The 25,001-nt window shown below is 42.4% G+C and overlaps 1 protein-coding gene and 1 pseudogene across 6 annotated transcripts in view; one reads left to right on the forward strand and one right to left on the reverse strand.

The window, feature by feature from the left end:
- The window catches only part of REPS2 (RALBP1 associated Eps domain containing 2), a 223,933-nt gene extending 218,211 nt beyond the window's left edge, over positions 1-5,722 (forward strand). For all 6 annotated transcript variants that reach the window (XM_012532959.3, XM_033427890.2, XM_033427889.2 and 3 more), the window contains one exon: positions 206-5,722. In XM_012532959.3, the coding sequence (XP_012388413.2) occupies positions 206-274 (69 nt within the window). In that variant the 3' untranslated portion in view covers positions 275-5,722. The remainder of the gene's footprint in view (positions 1-205) is intronic.
- Positions 5,723-20,911: 15,189 nt separating this feature from the next.
- LOC101272938 (transcription initiation factor TFIID subunit 9-like) lies at positions 20,912-21,892 on the reverse strand (annotated as a pseudogene).
- Between the last annotated feature and the right edge of the window lie 3,109 nt (positions 21,893-25,001).

Raw genomic sequence — 25,001 nt, forward strand, 5'->3', positions numbered from 1 at the left:
GAAAGGAGTCGAGAGACTGCAAATTGTGAAGCCTCCTGTGTCCGGTCACCAGCTTTAAATATGATGCCTCCCAGTCCACTTGTCCTTGAGTCATGTGGCACCTAAATGCTTGTGGGTCCAGTCATAAGTTTCTTTTCAGTATCTGATGAAGTAGGGATGAACCCAGGAAATGACCCCTCTCTTCTCTTTGTTTTGTACAACTCAGGAGGTTCATCAAGAACGGATTGCATTGGAAAACCAACTGGAACAACTTCGTCCAGTCACTGTGTTGTGACCCCCAAGATTCAAGTAGCAGTGGGTGACCTTTCCTGCCAAGATCTTTCCTTTGAATGTTTCAACGCAACTACTTGTCATAGATGTCTGAGACTGTGTCAAAAGCTCTTAGCGGCGGAATATAATCCATATCACCTTTTCTTTTGTGCTTCACGTGTACGTTTTACTGTGGTGGAAAAAATACAACTGATTATCACACTTGAAATTGTAACTATCAGTGGGATTTACCTCCCATTCTTAAGTACTTCCTCAAGGTGTTAGATGTTGCTCCTTACCCAAAACCAATCTTCTAGCAAATAAAAACAATTTAGAGCACTACTTATTTCAAGAATTTATGACTTGTACAAAACCTTGTAATCCAGTACCTTCAGGATGCTTGTTTTATTTTCGTATGTATATCATATACAGTAGATTGGTTTCCTGAATAATTGTGATTCCAACTGGATAGTCTTTGGCATGATGATAATACAAACAAAAAGGAGAAGAAAACAAAAGCATTAGCTTTAGACTGGCTCCGTGCCCTCCACCACTACATGCCAAAAATTGCTTCTCTAGTGCCATCTTGATATTATATCTAGCTATAAATAATACATGACTATTGTTTTCTATTGAATGGCAAAGACTTATTCAGTCTTTACACCTCTGTAAAGTAGTAGTTTTGTCCATGATCTATTTAACTTGGCCCAGCTAAGCCGTCAACCCAGACAACTCAGCCCTTTCATGTAGATTTTTGGGCAAGAGAAATCTGCCTGAGCTGCCTTGCCCGATCAAATTAAATAAATAGTTGCCAGGTCTCTACTTTTATCCTGCACGGGTTAACATATCTGTAAATGCATGAATTTGGAAACCACCCATCAAATGTGAACGGCTGATGAGACTGTTTGGACTGATAAATATTTGTTGTTTGAACCCAGGTATTCAAACTAGGGAAGAAGGGGCAATGGTTGTTACCAGTAATGCAACAATCTCTGGTAGTTATTTTTGTCTTTGTTATTTTAACCCGGATCGTGAGTGTATTGGGTATGAAGAAATAATGAAAGAAAGCCGATCCTCACACTGGATATATGACTATTTTGTTCTCTGTGAAGTGTACCCTTGGGAAGGGATTGGTTTATGTGCAGTTCAGAGGCGCCCAACCGACTCCAGTGTAAGTGATGTAAAACAGTAAGCTCAAATTGCAGGAGCCAGTACTCCATAGAAATTTACATAGCCTATGCTTCTCCTGTAAGCTCAAGTTGAAAGTGGGAATTGATCGACCCTCCCAGGTATCCGGCCTCGCCAGCTTTAACATCACTTCAGGAGACGGATGTCAAGACATGCGGTCTCTTGTGCATTTTGCTGATTTACCGATTCTTAGGATAGCGGGGTGGGGTGTGCTAGGGTCCTTTCTGAAGTGGTTTAGGATAGGTTTGCAGTTCGCGGGACTAAGCCTTTGATTTCAATAGAGTTGACTGCTTTTAGAAGAAGTAGGCTTTTGTTTTAATGCTTTCTTACTCCATTAAGCTTTATCAATAGCTTAATGATGGAAGAGAAACGCTCAAACGATGATGCTTTTCCAAAACAAACCAAATTGTTGATTCTGTTCTGTGCATATTAAAGGATTCTGAATTGCTTGGATTTTGAAAATCACAGGACTTGAACTATTTCTCTAGTCCCCCTTTCCTTCCCTTTTGGCTGCCTTTTTTGTCCCTGTGGGAGGGGTTCGGAGTCAGTTTAAACCCTTCCTAAGATTATGAATGGGTGAGTGCACATTTTTTAGGTAACCTCTTTTCACTTGTTCTGAGATCTGGGGGCTGCAACACATTTTATCAACAGTGTCCTTGTCACAGACGTTTCATTATCATGTTTGTTCCATTCAATCCAGGAAAGACTAGCATATGCACTTCATCTCATAGTCTTCCAGGACATATGCACACACTCCAGATAGCACTTCATATCCATTAAGCAGACATATAAACTAAAGAATGTTAGTCTATGTTATGCATTTTTAAAATATTGACATGTTTTTCTCCCATCAGGCCAAGGCCAGAGTGAGCCAAATTCGGAGGTTGGGGTTTTGTTTAGTTAGCTTGGATTTCATTAAATGAAAAAACTTGCATTGGACAATCGAAGCCTCATGCATTGCACAGTCTAAGCAGTAATTTAACATAGGCATTGCATTAAAGCCCACACCAATAATATCTCCACCCCACCTTCTTGACTGGACTTAAGAGTGACCACAGTTTCTTAGTTGCCTAGAAGTGGATTTTTAAAAAAACAATTACACCCCCCCCGAAACACACACAGAACCTGATATTACCTAACTAGCGCTCATCCTCTCTTTCTCCATTTTCGTAGGATGTATACTTTTATTTAATTTAGGATTATAACTCCTGATAATGTTTCTGTGAGCCTTTAATATGATTTATAGGAAGGCTGGGTTATTGATATCACCATTATACCTCTTCTATAAAACTACTCAAGCGTAAGACCTTGTTGGGCAGAAGTCTCTGGGCAGAATGTTGATGTTGCCCCCATCCACGGGGGTTTAATAACCTTATTGTTAAGTGGTCTTCCTCCATGGGAGTCCCATAGTCCCAAGGGTGAAAACATGGTAGGAGTAGATCACCAGCTTATTGGGTACCTCAGTGTCTCTGGTATGTGGCTTATTGCTTTGGCCACCTCCCTATCCAGCAGCCATGAAGCAAACCCAAAAGGTAGATTTCTGGAATTGCGGAGTGTGTTGGAATGAAGGCAGACATTTGCCTTAGTTGGAGGGATCTGACTGCTTTATAAATATTAGAGAAGTGCTTTGGGTCTGGTTAGGAGAAGGAGGCAACTTAGCTGGGAGCTGTGCCCATTTTCTTCTCATTGCACAGTAGGATGTCAGAGATGAGAGGACCCCTTCCCATATCCTGCATTTGCTTGTGGGGAGACCAAGGCCCTAAGAAACCACAGTTCCTAGTCCAAGAATCCATAGAAGGAGGGAGCTGGTGGCAGAGTTGGGATTTTATGGATTCTCAGTCGAGTCCTCTCGCCACTAGCGTTACTAAAAATAGATTAGAAGGGTTTTTTTCTATATACCATGTTGAATTTTATTTACTTAATTTATCAGTCTTAAAATATGAAAACAGGTCTTAGTGAGCTTTAGATCTAGATAATTCTCTTGGATTGAAGCAAAAACTAAAATCTGAAGAGAAAGAATATGATTGAAGTATTTGTTCTTCAGAACACCTCATCTTTCATGATGCAGTAAATTACCCTGAGTTTCTTGGCAGAACTTTTGACAGCTGTTGCTTTGAATAGATTCCATTCCTGTATTCCTTATGGGAGTTTGTTTTTAAAATAGACTACTGTGATTGAAATGAACTCAATATGTAGTAAGTTATAGTTTTCTTCAATATATCTTGGGTTACTTGGGTTGCAAATGTTCAGTTTCAGTACAGTTCAGGGTGAGTAATCAAAAACATGGATTTTTCTTTGATTTCCTAGTAGCGTCTGAACTATCATGAAACATTCTTCTCTTCATGTGACTTGATTCTAGTCTGTTTCTAAATGATATTTGTCCATTTCTTAGATGAGCTCACAACCATGGTAATGATAGATGTGCTCTTAGAATATCAATAAGAAAAGAATCTGGAATGGATGTTTTCCTTGAAATTAAGACAGCCATTTGCAAATGTAGTAGTTGGAAAGATCTCAGTTTCATTACAACACCTTAGAGCTAAAAACATTTGATCAGCACAGGCTAGAATCACACCTCCTGACAAGATATCACTAAGGGAATTTGATTTGTAAAATATTAAAGAAAAAGAATTACAGATATCATAGCACCCAGATCTTCCCATATTGCTGAGAAGTAGGGCTCAGTAGGTTGTGGTTTGAACATTATGAATGTGAACAAAATGAAATCTCTGTTGAGAGGTCTTTTTCTTCTCTAGTTAAAGAGAACATGCTAGTAACTTTGGTTTCTCTTTCCGACTGGTTTACTCTGTTTCAAGTGTACTCTTTTGAAACTGATTTCAAAGGATCGCTTGAATTTACACTTTAGTTATGGGTGCTTTGTTACAGATTTTTGCCTCAGTGTGGTTCAAATTCCTAGTGAGAGGTGGGGGGATGTGGGCTTTTGCAGTCCTGAAGTGGCATATTCTCCTTCCCCTTCAGCCCAGGCTAAGGGAGGCTGCCCACCAACGCCCACAGATTAGTCATCCATGGCAGTTCATGAGAGTCTTACTCTAGGAGCCTCCCCACTTCGCTGTTTGCAGTGAGAAATGTAGCTGGTTATGTGACCCTCCCAAGAGCAACTGTAAGAACAGCAGACCAAGAGGGGCAGACATGAAGAGCAATACCAACTGATTCTCCCCAAAATAGACTTTCAGAGGTTGCCTTACTAAGTGTTCCCTGAAACAGCCAGTCTGTGAATGTGGGGAGACATCCCAGGCGCATGGTCACTTTTAGGCTTGTCTCGTTATTTTCTACATTTACTGACGCATATGATTGATAAAGGAACCGTTTCCGAAAGGCATTACAGCGTTTCAATCGACAGGATTTGTTCTAGTGACAGAAGTCTTGCTCTGCTCTCAGCACTTGAGGAGTGTTTAGTTTTTGTGTTTTGGGGGTTCTACTGCCCTGCTCTAAGCTAAGTTCAGGACTGTGGGAGGTTGGAGCAAGTGGTTTATGATTCTGAAGACCAGAGGACACTGGAACTTAAGCAGGCCAGAACTGGAGTTTGAGGGCTGCAGTAGGGAAACTTCCGGTCCCAGTTCTGTCCTAAAGCACTATGTCAGACATCAGGACTGGACCCTAAAGCTCCTTCAGGGAGCCCTGACCTGGGAATGGGACAGGTGGCGCAGGGACCGCCTTGTATGGAGACTGGATCAACTGAGTTGTGTTGGTTTTATTTTGTTTTAAGGTAACTTGTGTGAGGGCTTCAGCTGCAGCCAGCCTGGGAGCTGGGGTGTACCCTTACCTTTAGCCATTCTTTTTGTCTTCAGCACAAATCCAGTGTTCAAGTGAGCCAGAGGTGGGAAGAGCCATTTTACTCCTTGTAGCTGTGGGCCTGGAGAGATAATGAGTTGATGGTCTATTTTAACCTCGAAAGTAAAAATGTATATTTTTTCACTACAGTTACATTGAACAGTAAAATGAGGAACAGCAAAGTATATATTTGATGCCTTCTGTCTTTTCATGATAATGTGCTAACAAGTTGTGTTAGTATTTTACTCAGCCAGAGTCTCATTCGTGTGCTAAGCATTGGGAACTGTATGTATATTGATCTTAAACATAAATAAATACAGGGTGTCCTATATTTGGATTGTGACTTGTCGACTCAAGCTAACCTTACTGCCTCTCTTTCACACTTGTTGGAAAGTCTGTGGAGAACATAGTAGGTTGAGAATCTCCAACTCTGGAAAATGTACATGCTGTGAAACTGGGGTGCTATGTGAAAAAATAAATGTCTGATAACGAAGCGTGGCTCTGGTGGAGTCTTAGCGTCAGTCAGTATATTGTGGTCTGCATTTGGTCTCGTGTATTTAATGCAAGTGACGTGAAAAGGAGTTGGAGGTCTTCCCAGTTAAATCAAAGTCTGAGATCTGGTTATTTTCACCTCCTGGTGGTCTGAGCTGGGTCCTTAAATATCTGTGCACACTTGACACTCGGCATTCATGGGGTATCATGGCCAGCTCACAGTGCATTTTAAAGTTCCACTGAACTGAAAACTTGGATTAATCTAGGGTCAAGTTTTTTGCCTCATCTTCTTGGCATTCTTTTTTGCGGTACGCGGGCCTCTCACTGTTGTGGCCTCTCCCGTTGCGGAGCACGGGCTCCGGACGCGCAGGCTCAGCGGCCATGGCTCACGGGCCCAGCCGCTCCGCGGCATGTGGGATCTTCCCGGACCGGGGCACGAACCCGTGTGCCCTGCATCGGCAGGCGGACTCTCAACCACTGCGCCACCGGGGAAGCCCTCTTCTTGGCATTCTTTGTGCTCAGAAATGTTTCCATCATAATGCCCTTACCTAGCATGCAAGGGAAGGGGAGGGATCAGGAAGGGTTGGTTTTAAATCCCCACCAGATAACCTGGCACCCCAGTTGCAGTTTCTTATCTTTAATGCTTGGGTAATTTTAGGAGCCACCAGTCTCCTATCAGGTAGGAGTTTCATTCCGTACTGCGAATGCAAATTGGCCACACATAGGGTATTTCCAACCTAGTAGTTCCAAATGCCAAACTAACTCTGGAAGAATCATGCATGATTTGGCTTGTAAGCTTGACCACTGGAGACCACCAGGCCCTGACCGTTCCCAGGGATCTGAGATCATCTAGGCAAGTGGTTCCCAAGTCTGGTCCCCAGACCATCATCAGGGAACTTAACTCAAAATGCAAATTCTTGGGGCCCACCCCAGACCAACTGAATTAGGAACCCTGGGAATGAGCCCGGCAATCTTCCTGTTAACAAGCCCTCTAGGGGACAGTGATTGCTCACTAAAATTGAACTACTGATCTTGCTAACCACATTTTACAGTCAGGGACACTGGTGCAGAGAGGCAAAAGTGACTTATCTAGGGTCTCAGCTAATTCTGAGCAAAGGGTAAAAATGTTCCCAGGGCCGACTTTCTGCTGTGCTACAGTGTCCATTCATAAGTTTGTTCCCTCTCCTGACCTTCCTTCCACAGATATTTACTGTGGCCCTACTGTGTATCAAACACTATGTTAAGAGCTCGAGATGAGACCTATAGGACAGAGTCCCTTCCCTCAAGGAACTCACAGAGACCAGATGACTTGCAAGGCAGTGCGGGGTAGGCGCTATGATGTATTAGTCAGTGCCAGCTAACTGCTGTCTATAACGAAGAGCCCTGAGAGTTCAGTGGCTTGACGCAATGAAAGTTTCTCATTCAATGTATAGTCCAGAGTGGATGTTCATAGTTGTGCCATTTTTCTTTGTGGTTATGTAGGGACCCAGACCCCTTCTATGTGTGCTTCTGTCTTCCTCTAGGGCTAGAGAGTTTTCTCCTTTTAGCCAGTGTGTGGAAGAAACAGAGAACTGTAGAGAGGATACAATTTCTCTTCACACATCACTTCTATGCATATTTCATTTCCTGGAGCTCGGTCATGTGACAGGAGTTAACTGCAAGGGTGACTGGGACATGTAGTCTAGCTGTGAGCTCAGGAGGAGTCAGTGGCGGTGAACACAGCATCCACCAGAAGGCACAAAGCCAGGTGGCTCTGAGAACACACAGGAGGGGCATCTAATTCAGACTGTGGCAATCCAGGAAGGCTTCATGGAAGTCTTAGAAGAGGGAGCGTTAAGCAATAAAAAGAGGGTGTTCCAGGAAGAGGGAGCTGTGTGTGCTAAGGCAGGGCTGGAAAAGAGCGTGCCACCTTCTGGGAACTGCAGAAGAGTCTCCTCTGGACGGAATGAGGGGAAGAAGTGGCCAGAGTCAGGCACAAGGCCAGAAGAGAAGGCCTTGCATGTCCCAGGAAGGCATAAAGCACCAGCCGTTGCAGCCCGCTTTGAGATTTAAGCACAGTGAATGATGTCACTTCACTGATATTCAAGGAGTGGTTTGTGTTCTCCCAATTTTTTTTCCCCAACCTCCTCCTGAAATGCTTCACTGGAAGATTGTAAACTAGTGTTTATGGCATGAACCAAGCCCGCTAGTTTGATTTGTTACATTTCTGGCATGTGTTTGGACAAAGGGGCAAAGCCCAGAACACAAGGGCCTAAGCCCTGGTAAGCAGGAGTCCTACCGGATGACATGAGACTTTATCCATCCTCAACTCTTTCTTTGGGGGCAGGGGGAGATATCAGGGGCTCTGAGGTGACCGAGAGGTGCAAGGTCCCCCCTCCCCCTTTTCTTTGGCGAGAAGGCTTATCAAAGTACAGAAATGAAGAGTTTAGAAATGAAGCTGAAATATCCAATTCCATTTGAATAAGGATTCTCAGTTGAGTTTATTTAACAATTTTGAAAAATCCCTGAGCCTGGAGGGGAAATGCTCCAAGTATAGCATCTCAACGGCTAAATGCAACTTCAGAGAGCCCCGCCATATTGTTTTGTAAATATAAGGTGTTCTGGAAGAGCCAACTTTAGTGTTTGCAGGTATTGGAGTGGTTTTCCCCTCCCTGCATTTTTCTTTCAAACACTGAATAAAAAGTATCTTTGAGAATAAGATTGTAACCCAGATATACATTCCTTTATTTGCCCTGAAATCCTCTTAGCAGATTTGATAGGAAAAAGGAATTGGCACAGAAGCTGTATAAAATTTTCAAGGTTCACCTGTGAATATCCTGTAGCATTATAAGCAAAAGCAACAGCAGCAGAGGACATAAATATTTGTGTGTGTGTGTGTGTGTAAAATATTTATGTTCTCTGCTGATGTTGCTTATGCTTATGATTATAAATATGTATATTAAAAAAATAACGACAGTAATCATTTGGAACATAGACCAAGAGAATCGGGGGCGGGGGGAGGGGTGTTTTATCACTGACAAATGTCTAAACAATTTTGGAAGTGCTGGTGCACGCTGATTAATAAAAGCAGACTGACTTTTAGTCAAATTTATTAATGTTTTTAAATTTTCTACCGAAAATGTACCCCTTATTCTTGTAACTGCGTGGACCGCTCCCATCCTTGGGACATCACTGGGGAACAGGGTACAGGCCTCCACCCCTGCATTAGACTTCATCAGTGCTATGAAGCTGAAGGAAAGCCAAGGGGAAGAAAGATAATGCTTGGGGAATGAAATAAAGGGACCACAAAGCAAATTAAAGACAGATACGGAGAATAGTGATGCAGGACCTTTGAAATGCAAATGAAATTGGCTTGAACCTCAACCCACGTGTGCTGAGAGCCTGCATCTTTATCTTTCTGGAGATTCTGAGAGGCAGAGGTAATGGTGGAGGAGCTGATGTTTTTATCCTAGTCACTCGAAATGGGAAAGGGGCAGAATTTATAGACTATTTAGAGAGATGGGAGCTTTTTTAAATAGTTTATATCTAGGGCCACACATTGCACAACTCTAGGGGACATTGTTCTTATATTTTACACAGAAGATGCCCCTTGGAGTTTGTGAAGCCGCTGTCCTGCTCACAGCTCCCCGTGGCACCATCCACTCTTTCTCTGTCGGTCTTCCTCTCCCTCTTTGTAGGTCTCTTGTTCTGCGTGTTGAGGGAAGGTGGGTAGATGGGAACTGCGGGGGTCCTGCCTGTGTTCCTAACCCAGGGCCCGTACCCCCTACACATCTCCCTTCCTTTTTCCTGTTTGTGCTCTGGGTCTAGGCCAGCAGTTCTCAACTCGGTGCGATTCTGCCTCTGCTCCCAGGGAACGTTTGGCAACGTCTAGAAACGTTTTTGGTTGTCACAACTCGGGAGAGCATCTAGTGGGATCCAGGGATACTGCTGAACATCCTTCAGTGCCCAGGACAGTCCCACCACCTAGAATGATCTGGCCCGCAGTGTCAGTAGTGTGCATATTGAGAAACCTGCTCTGGAGGAGCCCCTCGGCCATCCTTCCGTCTCCCTCAATTATCCAGAGCTATGCAGCCTTCTCACCATCACCAGGAACGCCTCTTCATATGGCCAGAGCTACGGCAACAGGCTCTGCTAAACTAGTGCATTCGTTCAAATACGCCCAGGATCCAAGCAGCAAGGTAGATGAGTGAAGCAAGTCCAGAGTAAGATGAGAGATGTCAGTGGCCCATCTTCCTCAGTGGTGGGGAGCGGTAGGTGGGGCCTGTCACAGATTGGAGCTTGCACACCGTGTCTAGAAAGGCAGCTCTAGACTACTGCCATACAGGCCTCTGTGTTGCTAGATTTCTGATTCTTTGAGAGAGGCTCAATATCTCATCTCCCTTAACCCCCAGAAAGTCCCTTGTCTGTTATTTTTCATTGAGGCTTAACATTGATCCATACATACGTGCACCAGTGTTAAGTGTCCATCCCAATGAATAGTCAAGATAATCTTGAAGAACAGATTGCAAGACTTACAGTACTAGGTTTCAAAACTTACTAGAAAGTCACAGTAACTGAGAATGTGGCATTGTTGCACATGTTAGACGAAAAGAGCAATGGTACGGAATAGAGAGGCCAGAAACATCCACACATATATGATCCCTGGATTTACAATAAAGGCACCATCATAATCCAGTAGGGGGTGGTGGGGAAATGGTGTTTTCAATAAATGGCGCTGGAGCAATTGGATATCCACATGGCAAAAAATGAACCTGGATCCCTACCATGCCCCCAGATTATTTCAGTATGGGTCTTAGATCTAAATGTGAAAGGTAAAACAATAAAGCTGCTAGAAGAGAGCATAGGATAATATCTTCATGAATTTCATAAAGAGGTTTTTTTTTTTAAACAGGGCATACAAAGCAGTCGCCATAAAGGAAAAGACTGATAAATTGAAATTAGGAACTTCTGTTTGTCAAAATTCACAACTAGGAGAGTTTTGGCACACTGCAGAACAGTAGAACTTATTTGCAATACATCTGTCAAAGGATTCTTGCCTATTTTTTTTTATATGTTGGCCACTATTTCCAATTTAAAACACTGAGGGGGGAAAAAACCCCACTGTGCAGGCTAACATTCTGCAGGCCAAACAAAACATGTCTGCGAGCCAGCTCGGCCCCTGCGTGGCCAGTTTGCAACCTCACCTTTAGCGGCATAGGAGAATGATAGAAGCTCTCACATTTCCGTATTTTCTCATTCTTTCCTTGCCAGCCTCTGTAAGGGGAAGAAACAATGTAGAGATCTATTTCTCAATAATAAGAATTTTTCCCTTGATGGCAGAATGGCTGATAATGAATTTAGCTTCTAAGTAGCACTTCCCTCCCTCTGATAGACACAATAATTTAAAAAAATATTTAAAATATGATTTGATCAAGTTTTTTAAAAAATTGAAGTATAGTTGACTTACAATGTTGTGTTAGTTTCAGGTGTACAGCAAAGTGATTCAGATATATATATATATATATATATTTTTTTTCTGTTTCAGATTCTTTTCCATTATAGGTTATTACAAGGTATTGAACATAGTTCCCTGTGCTATACAGTAGGATCTTGTTGTTTGTCTATTTTATATATAGTAATGTGCATCTGTTGTTCTCAAACTTCTAATTTATCCCTCCTTCCCCTTCCCTTTGGTAGCCATAAGTTTGATCAAGTATTTTTAATTGGCCTCCACTGTGTGTTCAGCCTGCTGGGCTCTGTGAAGTCCACAGCTGATCCGTTTTTCACTCTGCTCTCTAACTCTAAATTTTCTCAGCATCCCTGGAAGTCAGCTTCAAGCTGCAGTGAGGCAGAAGACGTGGAGAAATAGAGGTTAAACTTTTAACATTTTGAGCTCATTAATGTCCAACTTCCTTATTTTCAACCTCCTTCCCTAACTCTGGTTTCAGCCTCCTCCTTTTATTCTTCTCCCAAGCACCACTCTTCCTTAATTCTCTGATGGTCCAGTTGGAGGCAGTGGCGTCGGGTGGGAGGATAATTTCCTATTGTCACCTCTTCTGATCCCACTGTTAGAATGAATAAGAAGAGGTAGCCTGAAGGATGGCATTCTGGCAGCATAGCACACTGGTTAAAAGCATGAGGTTGGGAGTTTGCCTGGACTCAAATCCTGGCTCCATCTCTTTTATTTATTCATTTACATTCTTTTTAAAAAATATTCTTTTCCATTATGGTTTATCATAGGATATTTTCTTTAAATTTTTCTTTTATTTTAAAATTTTACTTATTTTTGGCTGCACTGGGTCTTCATTGCTGCGTGCGGGCTTTCTCTAGTTGTGGTGAGCGGGGGGCTACTCTTCGTTTCAGGGTGCGGGCTTCTCATTGCAGTGGCTTCTCTTTTGTTGTGGAGCACGGGCTCTAGGCGCGTGGACTTCAGTAGTTGTGGTGTGTAGGTTCAGTAGTTGTGGCTCGTGGGCTCTAGAGCACGGGCTCAGTAGTTGTGGCGCACGGGCTCAGTAGTTGTGGCTCATGGGCTTGGTTGCTCCGCAGCATGTGGGATCTTCCCGGACCAGGGCTCGAACCCATGTCCCCTGCACTGGCAGGTGGATTCTTAACCACTGCACCACCAGGGAAGTCCCTACCATAGGATACTGAATATAGTTCTCTGTGCTCTATGGTAGGCCCTTATTGTTTATCCCTTCCGTATATAAAAGCTTCCATCTGCTAACCCCAACCTCCCACTCCGTCACTCCTCCAACCCCAACCCCAACCTCCTCCCCCTTGGCAACCACAAGTCTGTCCTCTATGTCTGTGAGTCTGTTTCTGTTTCATAGCTAGGTTCATTTGTGTCATATTTTAGATTCCACATATAAGTGATATCATATGGTATTTGTCTTTCTCTGTCTGACCTACTTCACTTAGTATGATAATCTCTAGGTCCATCCATGTTGCTGCAAATGGCATTATTTCATTCTTTTTATGGCTGAATAGTATTCCATTGTATGTACATACCACGTCTTCTTTATCCATTCATCTGTCAATGGACATTTAGGTTATTTCCATGTCTTGGCTATTGTGAATAGTGCTGCTATGAACATAGGGGTGCATGTATCTTTTTGAATTATAGTTTGTCTGGATATATGCCCAGGAGTGGGATTGCTGGATTGTATGGTAGTTCTATTTTTTGTTTTCTGAGGAACTTCCATACTGTTTTCCACAGTGGCTGCACCAATTTACGTTCCCAACAGGGCAAGAGGGTTACCTTTTCTCCACACCCTCTCCAGCATTTGTTGTTTGTAGACTTTTTAATGATGGCCATTCTGACTGGTGTGAGGTGGTACCTCACTGTAGTTTTATTTTTTTTTAAAAAATATTTATTTATTTATTTATGGCTGCGCTGGGTCTTCGTTGCTGCGCGCGGGCTTTCTCTAGTTGTGGCGAGTGGGGGCTACTCTTCATTGCGGTGCGCAGGCTTCTCGTTGCAGTGGCTTCTGTTGTTGTGGAGCACGGGCTTTAGGTGCGAGGCTTCAGTAGTTGCAGCACTTTGGGCTCAATAGTTGTGGCTCATGGGCTCTGGAGCACAGGCTCAGTAGTTGTGGTGCACTCAGTTAGTGGCTCCGCGGCATGTGGGATCTTCCTGTACCAGGGCTTCAATCCGAGTCCCCTGCATTGGCAGGCGGATTCTTAACCACTGTGCCACCAGGGAAGCCCTCAGTGTAGTTTTGATTTGCATTTCTCTAATTAATAATTTGCAGTGTTGAGCATCTTTTCATGTCTGTCTCTGTCTCGTAATAACTGTGTGATCTTAAGTAAGTTACTTGCTTCTCTGTGCCTCACTTCCTCATCCATAAGTTACCAGTAATAGTGCCTATATGTTAATATAAATATAAAGCACTTAGAATAGTGCCTAGTAAGCGTTAGACATGTGTTTGTTAAATTAAAAATTGACAGTTGGTGGTTGTCAGGCCTTGGCATTGTGTCCAGTGTTGGGAAGTAGAAGACACAGGAGCTCCTATCTCAGAGATCATCTCAGAGCCCCAAAGCCCTGGTTTCAAGATGGGCAAACAGCTTGGCCAAACTGCTCTCCCCTTCTTCAAACTGGCCAAAATGTGACCACTGGGTCATTTGATGACATTCTTCTTGTGGAGCCTGGTAATGGCTGAAATCCGAAGCCCATCAGAAGATGATTAAGGTCATTCTGTGGAGTATTCTCTCTCCTAAAATTTAAAACTAGAATTATTATGCAGATGAGGAAGTTTTTAACCCTGAGAAGTGAAGTAACTTACTTAGGACATGGCAGCATGATAGAGAAAAGCCTAGATTTCCTTGAACAGACTCTTAGTAGAAATACGGATATTAAAGGATGCTGGTGGGGGCTCAGAAGGATTAAGGACAATTACAGAGAAAGCTTAAATACCATAGAAAAACTGAGTAGAAATCTGGACTAGGAGGCCATGAGGAATGGATGCATGTGGAATGGATGGGAGTCATGGGGGCCACCAGAGGGTGGATCGTGCTAAGCAGAATTTTGGCCCCAAGGATCCTAGCCCTGTGGTATAACTCCTGTAGTTATGTTACATGGTAAAGGGGACTTTGCCGATGTAATTTTGGTTGCTAATCAGCTGACTTTAAAGTAGGGGAATTATCCAACAGGCCCAATATGGTCACATAAGCTCTTAAATGCGGAAGAGGAGGACAGAGAGATGTGAAGCGTGAGAAGGACTTGCAGGTGGAAGGGGCAACGTGATGAGGAATGCAGGCGGCCAAAGAAATTGAGAGAGGCTTCTAGCTGACAGCCAGCAAGGAAACAGGACATCAGCCCTGTAGTCACAAGGAACTGATTCTGCCAACACCTTGAATGTGCACGGAAGCAGATTCATCCCCAGAGCCTCCAGAAAGGAATACAGCCCTGCCAACACCTTGATTTTGTTTTTGAGAAACGCTAAGCAGAAGACTCACTTGAGCCATGCTGTACCCAGATATCTGATTTCCAGAAGTGTAATATAAGAAATTTATGTTGTTTGAAAACACTAAATTTGTCAGAATTTGTTACAGCAGTGATAGGAAACTAATACAAAGTCCTTATTCTACCAAGAATTTCCTCGGTTTGGAGTAGGAAGGGATAGGGGAGAGGCCAAAACATAAAAAGCCCTTTCTGACCTCTCCCAGCATTCATAGTTTTTATGAGACTGTCTCGAAAAGTTTAAAAAAAGGTCATAGAGGTACAATGGGTTCTTCTAGTGGGTTTCTAGAGGAGATTCTGTTCCTATCTACATCAGTCCTGCAGGGTTATTATTTACTCCCCAGTTCGTGAGCCTGGCCATGAAAGCAGCATTTCTTAGCACAGTTATAGATAGATGCTGTAACAATGACATTAGGAAAGTGAGCATCAGATGGCTGGACTGTGTGGGGTGGGAGTTAGGAGTCCCTGGAGACTCCCACGTCTTCCAGAGGAGGACCCTAGGGCCAAGTACTGGCTCCTGGGCCCCAGATGTCCACAACACAGAACAGAAAGAGAAAGAGCAAGAGATCTGGGATCAGAAGGCCTGGGCCGGAGGTTTGATGATCACTTCCAGACTGTGGCTGTGTGACATTCACTTCTCCTAACTTCTCCTTGGCTTCCTATCACAAAGTGGAGACGAGAAGACCCACCTTAAGGAACTGTAGCCCCCATTAAATAACACGATGCATGTGGAAGCATTTTGTCAGCTGTACAGACGGCATCACATAAGTCACGGTTGGGATTTGTGACAACTGTGATACTGACACAAAACTTAAGTCAACAGACATCAGTTGAGTTCTTCATACAAAACATCTTGGAGAGCATAAAAGAGACCCTGCCATGGCTCCTGCTGATGGCAGATGTGGCTGCCGACATGGGACCCCCCCCACAGCCGTATCTCCAGTATCCCAGAGGATCGCTACCTTCTTCATGGCTCCAGTGTGGGGCAGAGGCAGGAAGTGGAAAGCTGCCTCCTACCTCTTTTCCACTTCCACCCAAGGTGGTTTTCTTGGGAGGGCTGGGGGAAGCTGAGGTAGTACTACGTTGAGGGATTCGTGGCATTTTGATTTCTGAGTGATTTTTCAGGTAAAAACCATTTCTCCAGGAGCATGGTATGAGGAGCTGTGCACCTGTGCATGCGTGTACACGTATAGTGGTGGGCCTGGGAAGAGGCCCCCACAGCGTATACGGAAACACTGAAATTAATTGACGTGAGATTGGGACTAAAAAGAGAGAGATCCATTCTGTTGAAGGTCAGGTTCCTCCTGATTGGGGAATCTCAAGTGCCTGTGGACTACAGATAGGATCTGGACGTGATGCACCTGTGTTCTGTCCTACCTTGGTCTCTGTTTCTGGGAGGGCTGGAATGGTTAGGTTCTGTAAGTGGTTACGTTCACAGGGCTTGACTTTTATAACAGCGGGAATGGTACATGTCTGGTTTCTGCAGGTAAATAGAAAAGGAGTGTTTTCAAAAGCTGAGTTGCCGGAAAATGATTATGGGAGTATCTGGAATCATTCAGGGAAATCTCCAGAAGGCTGCCAGCTTCCAGGCAGCAAATATAAATAAAAGAGAAAAAAATGAAAGCATTTGGCAAATATCCCATCCCTAGGACATCTTAATAGTGGAATTTATTATCTTACAAAATAAAAAGTCCTAAGCAAGAGTGGTTTTGTGGCAGATCAATTAAGTGGCTTGACAACCTATCCACAACTCAGGTTCCTTCCATCTTTTTGCTCTGCCGTCTTTAGAAGGTTGTAATTCCTCAGACTCGTCTCTTCCTGACCACAGGGTGGCCTTAGCAGTCCCAACCACTTTATTCTTAACAATAAGGTGGGAAAAGCTATTTTCTCTCATGTGTCTATTACTTTTTAGATTTAAAAAAATTGACATAAAGTTCACATAACATAAAATTCACCACTTTAAAGTGAAGAATTCAGTGGCAGTACATTCACAATGGTCTCCAACCACCACCTTTATCTAGTTACAAAACATTCTCGTCACCCCAAAAGGAAACCCCATACTTTAAATGGGGTTTAATTGAGCAGTCATAGCCCATTCCCCCTCCCCCAACCCCAGGCAACCACTAAGCTGCTTTCTGCCTCCCTGGATTTGCCTGTTCTGGACATTTCATGTAGATGGAATCATATAGTATGTGACCTTCCTTTCACTTAACACAATGTTTTCAAGGTTCATCTGTACTGTAGCATGTATCAGGACTTCGTTCTTTTTTATGGCTAATTGTTCCGTTGTATACCTGGTAGACCACAATTGGTTTATCTAGTCCTTCATTGATGGGCATTTGGGTTGTTTCCATATTTTTCATATTATCAATACTGCTGATATGAATTATTTGTGAATGAGTTTTTGTGTGGACAAGTATTTGTATTTGGTGGCAGGGGGTTCATGCTTAGGAGTAGAGTTGCTAGGTCATGATAATTCTGTTTCACTTTTTGAGGGCCTGCCAAACGGTTTTCCACAGCAAGTGTACCATTTTCCTTCCCTCCGGCAGTGTATGAGGGTTTCAGTTTCTCCACAACCTTACCAACACTTATTTACCCTGGTTTTTGGAAAAGCCTAGTGCATATAAAGTGGTACCTCATTGTGGTTTTGATTTGCATCTCCCTAATAACTAATTATATATCGAGCATCTTTTTTACAGGTTTGTTGGCCATTTCATTTGCCTATTTTAAAGCTTCCCTCCAGAACTTACATGATGCTCACATTTTATTTCTCTGGGCCAAGAAGAGATTCCTCCCCCTTCCCTGTATGTTATTTGTGGAGCGTTCATAGCTGGTGCCCCTGATACAGTTGCAGGTGTAAAGTAAATGCCGGGTGAATGGATAGGCACACAAAAAGCCACTGCCCGCCCGTCTTTCCTGTTGTTCTTTGCTGATAGAAACCCAGTTTGGTTCAGGTAATGGATAGCCATATGATTCACGGGAGGCTAAACCGTTGAGACGCTGGTTGGCTCAGTATATAAACACTCCAATGATGAACTCAGGAAGGAAGAATGAAGACAATAACAGGGCTGCTTTAGCTTTACATTTTTAAAATTAAAAAGTACTGTCATACCTTTTGACCTAATAATTGTACTTTGAAGCATATGTCATAAGCAGATAACCAAAATGAGAGAAAAAGTGGCAAGGAGATAATCATAGTCTAAGAAGCGAACTTTTTATAATCCCATTCCCCTTGCCAATGATTGGTTTAGGGTGGACATATGGCCAGTCCGTCCCATGGGATGTCAAGACAGGTCTGCTAGGGAGACTTCTTGGAAAGGTTTCCTCACAAGTCAAAAACAGACACTTTTGAATGTTAGTGTGTGAGGGTGTGATGGTTGTAACTGCTTCAGACACCTCGCGACCATGAAGAGACAAACCTGAGGACAAACCCAACATGCTAAGGATGGTGAACAAGAAGATGGGAAGGATGCTGATGGAATCATTGAGCCGTTAATTGGCCTTCTCTGAAACCACACTACCTTTGAACTTCTCATGTGAGACAAGAAGTCTCCCTACGTTTAAGCCGCTTTGACTCACTTGCAGTCAAAAGCTTCCTGAGACACACAGGATGAATTGGATGGCTCTTGTCTCTCTAGTTTTCATCCAGAAATTGAAAGCTTAGGTTATAATAGCTGGCCTCCTGATTTCCAGCCAAGTTTTCACTTGTTCAAATAAGTGTCAAGATGTGGCTTTGTGATGTGTCGACTTGGCTAGAAGCTGGTACTACATTTCTCAGAGTTCCCTTCCTTGTATGTTTCTAGTTAGAGTTGGTCACAGGAGACATTTGCAGGAGGTTTGCAAAGGGGAAGTGAAGCAGTCGCCATGTTCGCTTTCAGAAACTCAGCATGGGTCAGGCCCTCTTAACAGTGAGTGCACATTTTGCTCGATCTCCTGCTCTTGTTTCCAGAGCAGCAGTCAGGTTCACAATTCAGCTACCGCGGGATCTCTTTCCTCAGCTTCTCCAAATCCTGGGTCAGATGTCAGTGTGGCTTCATGGCAAGAGCACCAGCTTCTCCTGCTCGTCACCCAAAGCATCGCGGCTGGAGGCTTGGAGATCAATGCAAGTTCCAGTTTGTTCCTTGCCAGTTCCAGTGGCCCCTATTCTCTCCTACCTCATGCCTACCTGATCCCAGGCTCTGTACCAGACACAGAAGAAGCAACCAAACCGAGACCGTTTCACTTCTTCCCATAATTGCTCAAGGTCAAATCCCTATAATAAATTCCTACTCTACGTCACTCCTCATGGTTCTGTCTCTGACTGAACCCTGTGATACACAGAGTCAAGTTTTCCTGATCCCAGATTTTAGCTTTAGCTTTTACATCCTATTCGTAGCAGTGAAAGAAGTTTAAACGAATGGAGGTAAGCTCTCTAATATAGACTCAATTATTCTTGCTGGCTTAAAAGAAGACAAGAAATCATGGTTTCATCATGGCATAGGATCGCATCTCTATGGATGGTGGGCAACCGGTTTGCACCCACTGACCTGGGTGTTTTAGAATCCATCCATCACTTATCTAGGTATTTATGAGTATTCAGATGACATGCTGAATTTACCCATTTTATGTGAGTTTTGGGGTTTATTGCCCAAGAAAGCATATACTCCTCAGTCTCCATCCTTACTGTATTAATTATCTGTCTCCGTCAAAATGCTGTGTAACAAATCACGGTGACACTCAGTGGCTTAAAATATTAACTAAAAATTTAATGTGTCTGAGGGTTGGTGATTTAAGCTGGGCTCAGCTGGGCAGTATCTCTGGTCTTGCCTGAGCTCACTCACATTATCTGGCGATTAGCTGACTGTCAGCTGGTCCCTGATGGCCTTGGCTAAAATGAGTGAGGTTGCTCAGCTGTGCTCCACACGTCTCTTATCTACCAGCAGGCCATCCTGCGCCTGTTCTCATGGTGTTGGCAGAAGGCAGGAGCGAGCCAGTCCAATCACGGAAGCTCTTTTCAAGCCTCTGCTTGTGTCTTGTTCGTCTCTGTCTGGGTGTCCTAAAGTAAGCCACATGGCTGAGCCACAAGGCACAGCAGAACACTGCAAAGTTACTTTGCAAAGAGAATATCGAAACAGGGAAGGGTAAAGAATTGGGGCAATTTTTGCAGTCTATCACAGTTACCAACATTCTCCCCTCAGAGGTGTTAAGTAACCATGTCAGCTGCTGCTATTTCCAGAACCATTTCATTTCCAGTATCTAGATTTCTCAAGGTTTGTAATTGCCACGTTAATGCGTGATGCAAATTGTTCACTGTCAAAACCACTGTGTTCAAGCCTTGAGCTCAGCACCCCCTCTCATTAGGATAAGTAATCGCCTTAAAAAGCTGCAGTTTTGTGCAATGAGCTTGCTTTCGTCTTTTCTTCTCATGTATCTTATGAAAACAAATGAGTAAGGGATCACAAAAACAAAAACTCCGGGGGTGAAGAGTTGCTGACAAATAGACAAATATATACTCTTAGGCTGAGAATAAACTGAGTGATGGCCAACATTGCCTGAGTTCTCCGTCAGAAACGGTGAGGAGCAAATCAACTCTAAGTCAGTTGCATATATTATTGCTTATTTTTAATCACACTGGTTTTATAGACAGTAATTATAAACATATCGTAGGCTGAAAAAAACACAAATTTGGGGCTTCCCTGGTGGCGCAGTGGTTAAGAATCTGCCTGCCAATGCAGGGGGCACAGGTTCGAGTCCTGGTCCAGGAAGATCCCACATGCCGTGGAGCAGCTAAGCCCGTGCGCCACAACTGCTGAGCCTGTGCTCTAGAGCCTGCGAGCCACAACTACTGAGCCCGCGTGACACAACTACTGAAGCCCATGCGCCTAGAGCCTGTGCTCCACAACAAGAGAAGCCACCTCAATGAGAAGCCTGAGCACCGCAGTGAAGAGTAGATCCCTGCATGCCGCAGCTAGAGAAAGCCCGTGCGCAGCAACGAAGACACAACACAGCCAAAAAAATACATATATATAAATTAAATAAATTTTAAAACCCCCCACAAATTTTAGGTTCTTTTTCTTTTTTTCCCCAAACTGATGAATTACAAGTTATTTTTTACACTTAAAGGCTGACGAAAACCCATCTCTAATCCTATTAAAGTCCAACACAACATCTCAGATGAAAAATATGGTAACCATATTTACTCATTAAATACTGTTTTTTTAAAACACAACTTGGAAACAGCCAGCACGCATGTTTAATCTCAGTGCAATGGATTCAAAACCAAGTATACATATTACATGCATCAAAGCTAGATTGCAAATTATCATAGTCATGTCATAATCTTCACATTTTCTTTTCAATGCGTTTGATGATTCATTGGCAGTATTTGTGATGACACCATGTTAGTTGTAATGAAAATGATTTTGAACCTAATTTCGTGAATGAGTAATTAGAACATTCTGAACTACTGATGTTGCAGGAATTGATGCTTTTACAGATGGAGATTTTGAAGTGGGCATCTGTACTGTAAACCTCTGAGGTAGACTGGAGTCCCTCCTTTAGTTGACACAGACATGGTTTGTTGGGTTGGTGGGCCAAGTGGGGGAGTACTTCGTCTGCTAGTAACTGAACCAACACTTAACTGCGGAACTGTTATTCTTCCCACAGAAGTAGGTACTTTTTGTGGTAAAGACTTACTTAAATCTATAATTTGGAGCAGTCAAACAATATCTATCAGGTGGCAGTCTAGGGCCTGAATATAGCTTCATCAATGGCAAAGGGATTTGATTTCTTTGCCTTGCAATATCTAATAAAAAATCTCTTGTGGGGAAGAGAGGTAAATGACTGGTCAGCACGACACTGGATTGCCAGTCGCACATCATCTGCATCAACAGTAGCTTTCTTAGCATGACTTGAATAAATTTTTGCATCATATAGAATTGTGGTTACATATCGGAATGCAAACTCCATCATCTGATTTATAACTCTTGGCTCATCTTCTGTAATCCCCGTATCCTTCAGGATTTGTGCCATCATCTGTGTATCTTGTGGCATGCTCTTGGGAGAAGCCATCTTGCCAGACTCCATGATATACGGTGATCAGACTTCTCGAACTAAATCACCCACAGTAACATAGTTCAGTCCTGATCTTGATGGAAGTTCTTTGCCTAGTGCGGTTTTCCCAACCCCTGTTGTACCGGTGAGCAGGATGTTCCAAAGCAACATGGTCCTCACTGCGCTTGCTCAGGACGCCTCTGCACATGCACCCTGCACGTAACAGGGAGGGGCCAAATTTTAGGCTCTTGAAGTTCTTGGTAGCTTTGCTATTCAAGAGGAGTATGTTCGTTAGCAAGATTTCTAAGAGATGCTCATTATTCACTAAAGGTGCCCACTACATATTTGTCTTAGTTTGGGTACCCCCAGAAGCCAGTCCTGAGACAAGGATTCAAGTGCAAGTAGTTTATTTGGAAGTAAAGCAAATGCCAGTAGGGAAGTGAGGAAGTGAGACAAGTATGGGAAGGCAGCCAATAAAAGATACATTATCAGGTACTTCTGTAGGCAATTGGAGAGCATAATCTTGTTGTGGAACTCTGGAAAATGGTGTGGAACACGCATTTCAGTTACTCCACCCAAGGGTTGAGGAAGCTGGGATATTTATATACCAATCAGTTCCCAGCAGTCACTGGTTGAAGGCAGTTCCTCTGGGGCCATTAATTTCCTGGCACTTCTGGCCTGACATATGGCAGGCAAACTAGGCTTCAGTAGCTAGAGAAATCCATCAGCCAAACGCAGTTGCTGGCTGTTGGAAGTGGGAAGTGGTAAGGGTGTGGGCATAAGGGCAGACCACCAAAAGAGCCTGGATATGCTCTGGTACCTGAGCTATAAGTATTGGAACACTTCCTCTGCCTACAGAAGGTTACCTTCTCTAGTTGAGTGAGGCACCAAATTAACTTTTCACTGGAGAATAGCATGCATTACATTAATACATTTTCCAGTGATATTAAGATATAATTGACATACAAGAAACTGCACATATGTAAAGTGTACAATTGGATGAATTTGACATATACATACACATCAATGAATCTTGCCCGCAGCAGGTATTGCTGTGGTGTTCTAAGGGTGATTTTCTCTTTCTCTCGTTCTTTCTGCATATGAAATTAATTGAAATTCTTTTGTATGGAATATTTGCTTCTTCATCCCCATTTATTATTCAATCATTTTTTCTCCCTTTATTCATTTTTTAAAATTAACTTTTATTGGAGTATAGTTGCTTACAATTTTGTGTTAAGACCCCGAATAGCCAAAGCAATCTTGAGAAAGAAAAACGGAGCTGGAGGAATCAGGCTCCCAGACTTCAGACTCTACTACAAAGCTACAGTATGGTACTGGCACAAAAACAGAAATATAGATCAATGGATAGAAAGCCCAGAGATAAACCCACGCACATATGGTCACCTTATCTTTGATAAAGGAGGCAAGAATATACAGTGGAGAAAAGACAGCCTCTTCAATAAGTGGTGCTGGGAAAACTGGACAGCTACACGTAAAAGAATGAAATTAGAACACTCCCTAACACCGTATACAAAAATAAACTCAAAATGGATTAAAGACCTAAATGTAAGCCCAGACACTATAAAACTCTTAGAGGAAAACATAGAACACTCCTTGACATAAATCGCAGCAGTATCTTTTTTGACCAACCTACTAGAGTAATGAAAATAAAGACAAAAATAAGCAAATGGGACCTAATGAAACTTAAAAGCTTTTGCACAGCAAAGGAAACCATAAACAAGACGAAAAGACAACCCTCAGAATGGGAGAAAATATTTGCAAATGAAGCAACTGACAAGGGCATAATCTCCAAAATATACAAACAGCTCATGCAGCTCAATGTCAAAAAAACAAACAACCCAATCCAAAAATGGGCAGAAGAACTAAATAGACATTTCTCCAAAGAAGACATACAGATGGCCAACAAACACATGAAAAGATGCTCCACATCACTAATTATTAGTGATATGCAAATCAGTCATTTATTTATTTCAGTATGGACTCATGGATATTATTTATTGGGTTAAAATCCAATGCTATCATTAGTTATTTTGTTGTTCAAATTGTTTTATCTTTGGCAATTGGAAGTTAAGATGTTAATTACAATCCCCAGGGCAGTTGCTAAGAAAATAGCTAAAAAATATAATAAAAGAAATAAAAAGGGAATTAAAATGGTACACTAAATATATGTATTTAACACAAGAGAAGGCAGTAATGGAGGAATATAGGAACAAAAAAGACATAGTTCATGTATTTAGAAAACAAGTAACAAAATGGTAGGTGTAGATCCTATATTATAAAATATAAGTGGATTAAACAATCAAAAGGCAGAGATTGGCAGAATGGATATTTGAAAAATGATCCATGATATGCTGTCTACAACAGGCACACTTCATCTTTTTGAGGCAGATATTTTTATTAAACATTAATATTATTAGTAAACTAATAATTTTACTGCTGCTATAATTGATATCACTACTTTTCCCAATTCTAGCAACTTGTGCAAGATCACAGCTATTTAGTGAAGACAACAGGATTTCGAATAGAGCAGAATATATTTTTGTGTGTGTGTGATGTTTATCTGAGTCAACAACTTTCAGTTGATTTAACACCTGGTATTGCCATATATCACCTTATCAATCTGCAAAGCTGGGTTTTCCATTTCACATATGTATTTTTTCTTTTTTTATTGAGGTATAGTTCATTTACAATATTATTTAAGTTTCAGGTGTACAACATAGTGGTTCACAATTTTTGGAGGGTATATTCCATTTATAGTTATTATAAAATATTGGCTATATTCCCTGTGCTGTACAATATATCCTTGTAACTTATTTATCTTATACTCCTTAGTAGTTTACACCTATTAATCCCCTACCCCTATCTTGTCCCTCCCCTCTTCCCTCTCCCCACTGGTAACCACTATTTGTTCTCTATATATGTCTGCCTCTTTTTTGTTAAGTTCACTAGTTCGTTTTATTGTTTTGGTTCCACATATAAGTGATATTATACAGTACTGGTCTTTCTCTGTCTGACTTATTTCACTTAGCATAATATCCTCCAAGCCCATCCATGTTGTTGCAAACGGCAAAATTTCATTCTTTTTTATGGCTGAGTAGTATTCCATTGTATATATGTCCCACATCCTCTTTATTCATTCATCTCTTCTTTTTTTTAAACTTAAAAAAATTTTTTAACATCTTTATTGGAGTATAATTGCTTTACGATGGTGTGTTAGTTTCTGCTGTATGACAAAGTGAATCAGCTATACCTATACATATATCCCCATATCCCCTCCCTCTTGCGTCTC

Source organism: Orcinus orca, chromosome X, assembly GCF_937001465.1.
Source record: "Orcinus orca chromosome X, mOrcOrc1.1, whole genome shotgun sequence".
In the NCBI taxonomy this organism is placed as follows: Eukaryota; Metazoa; Chordata; class Mammalia; order Artiodactyla; family Delphinidae; genus Orcinus; species Orcinus orca.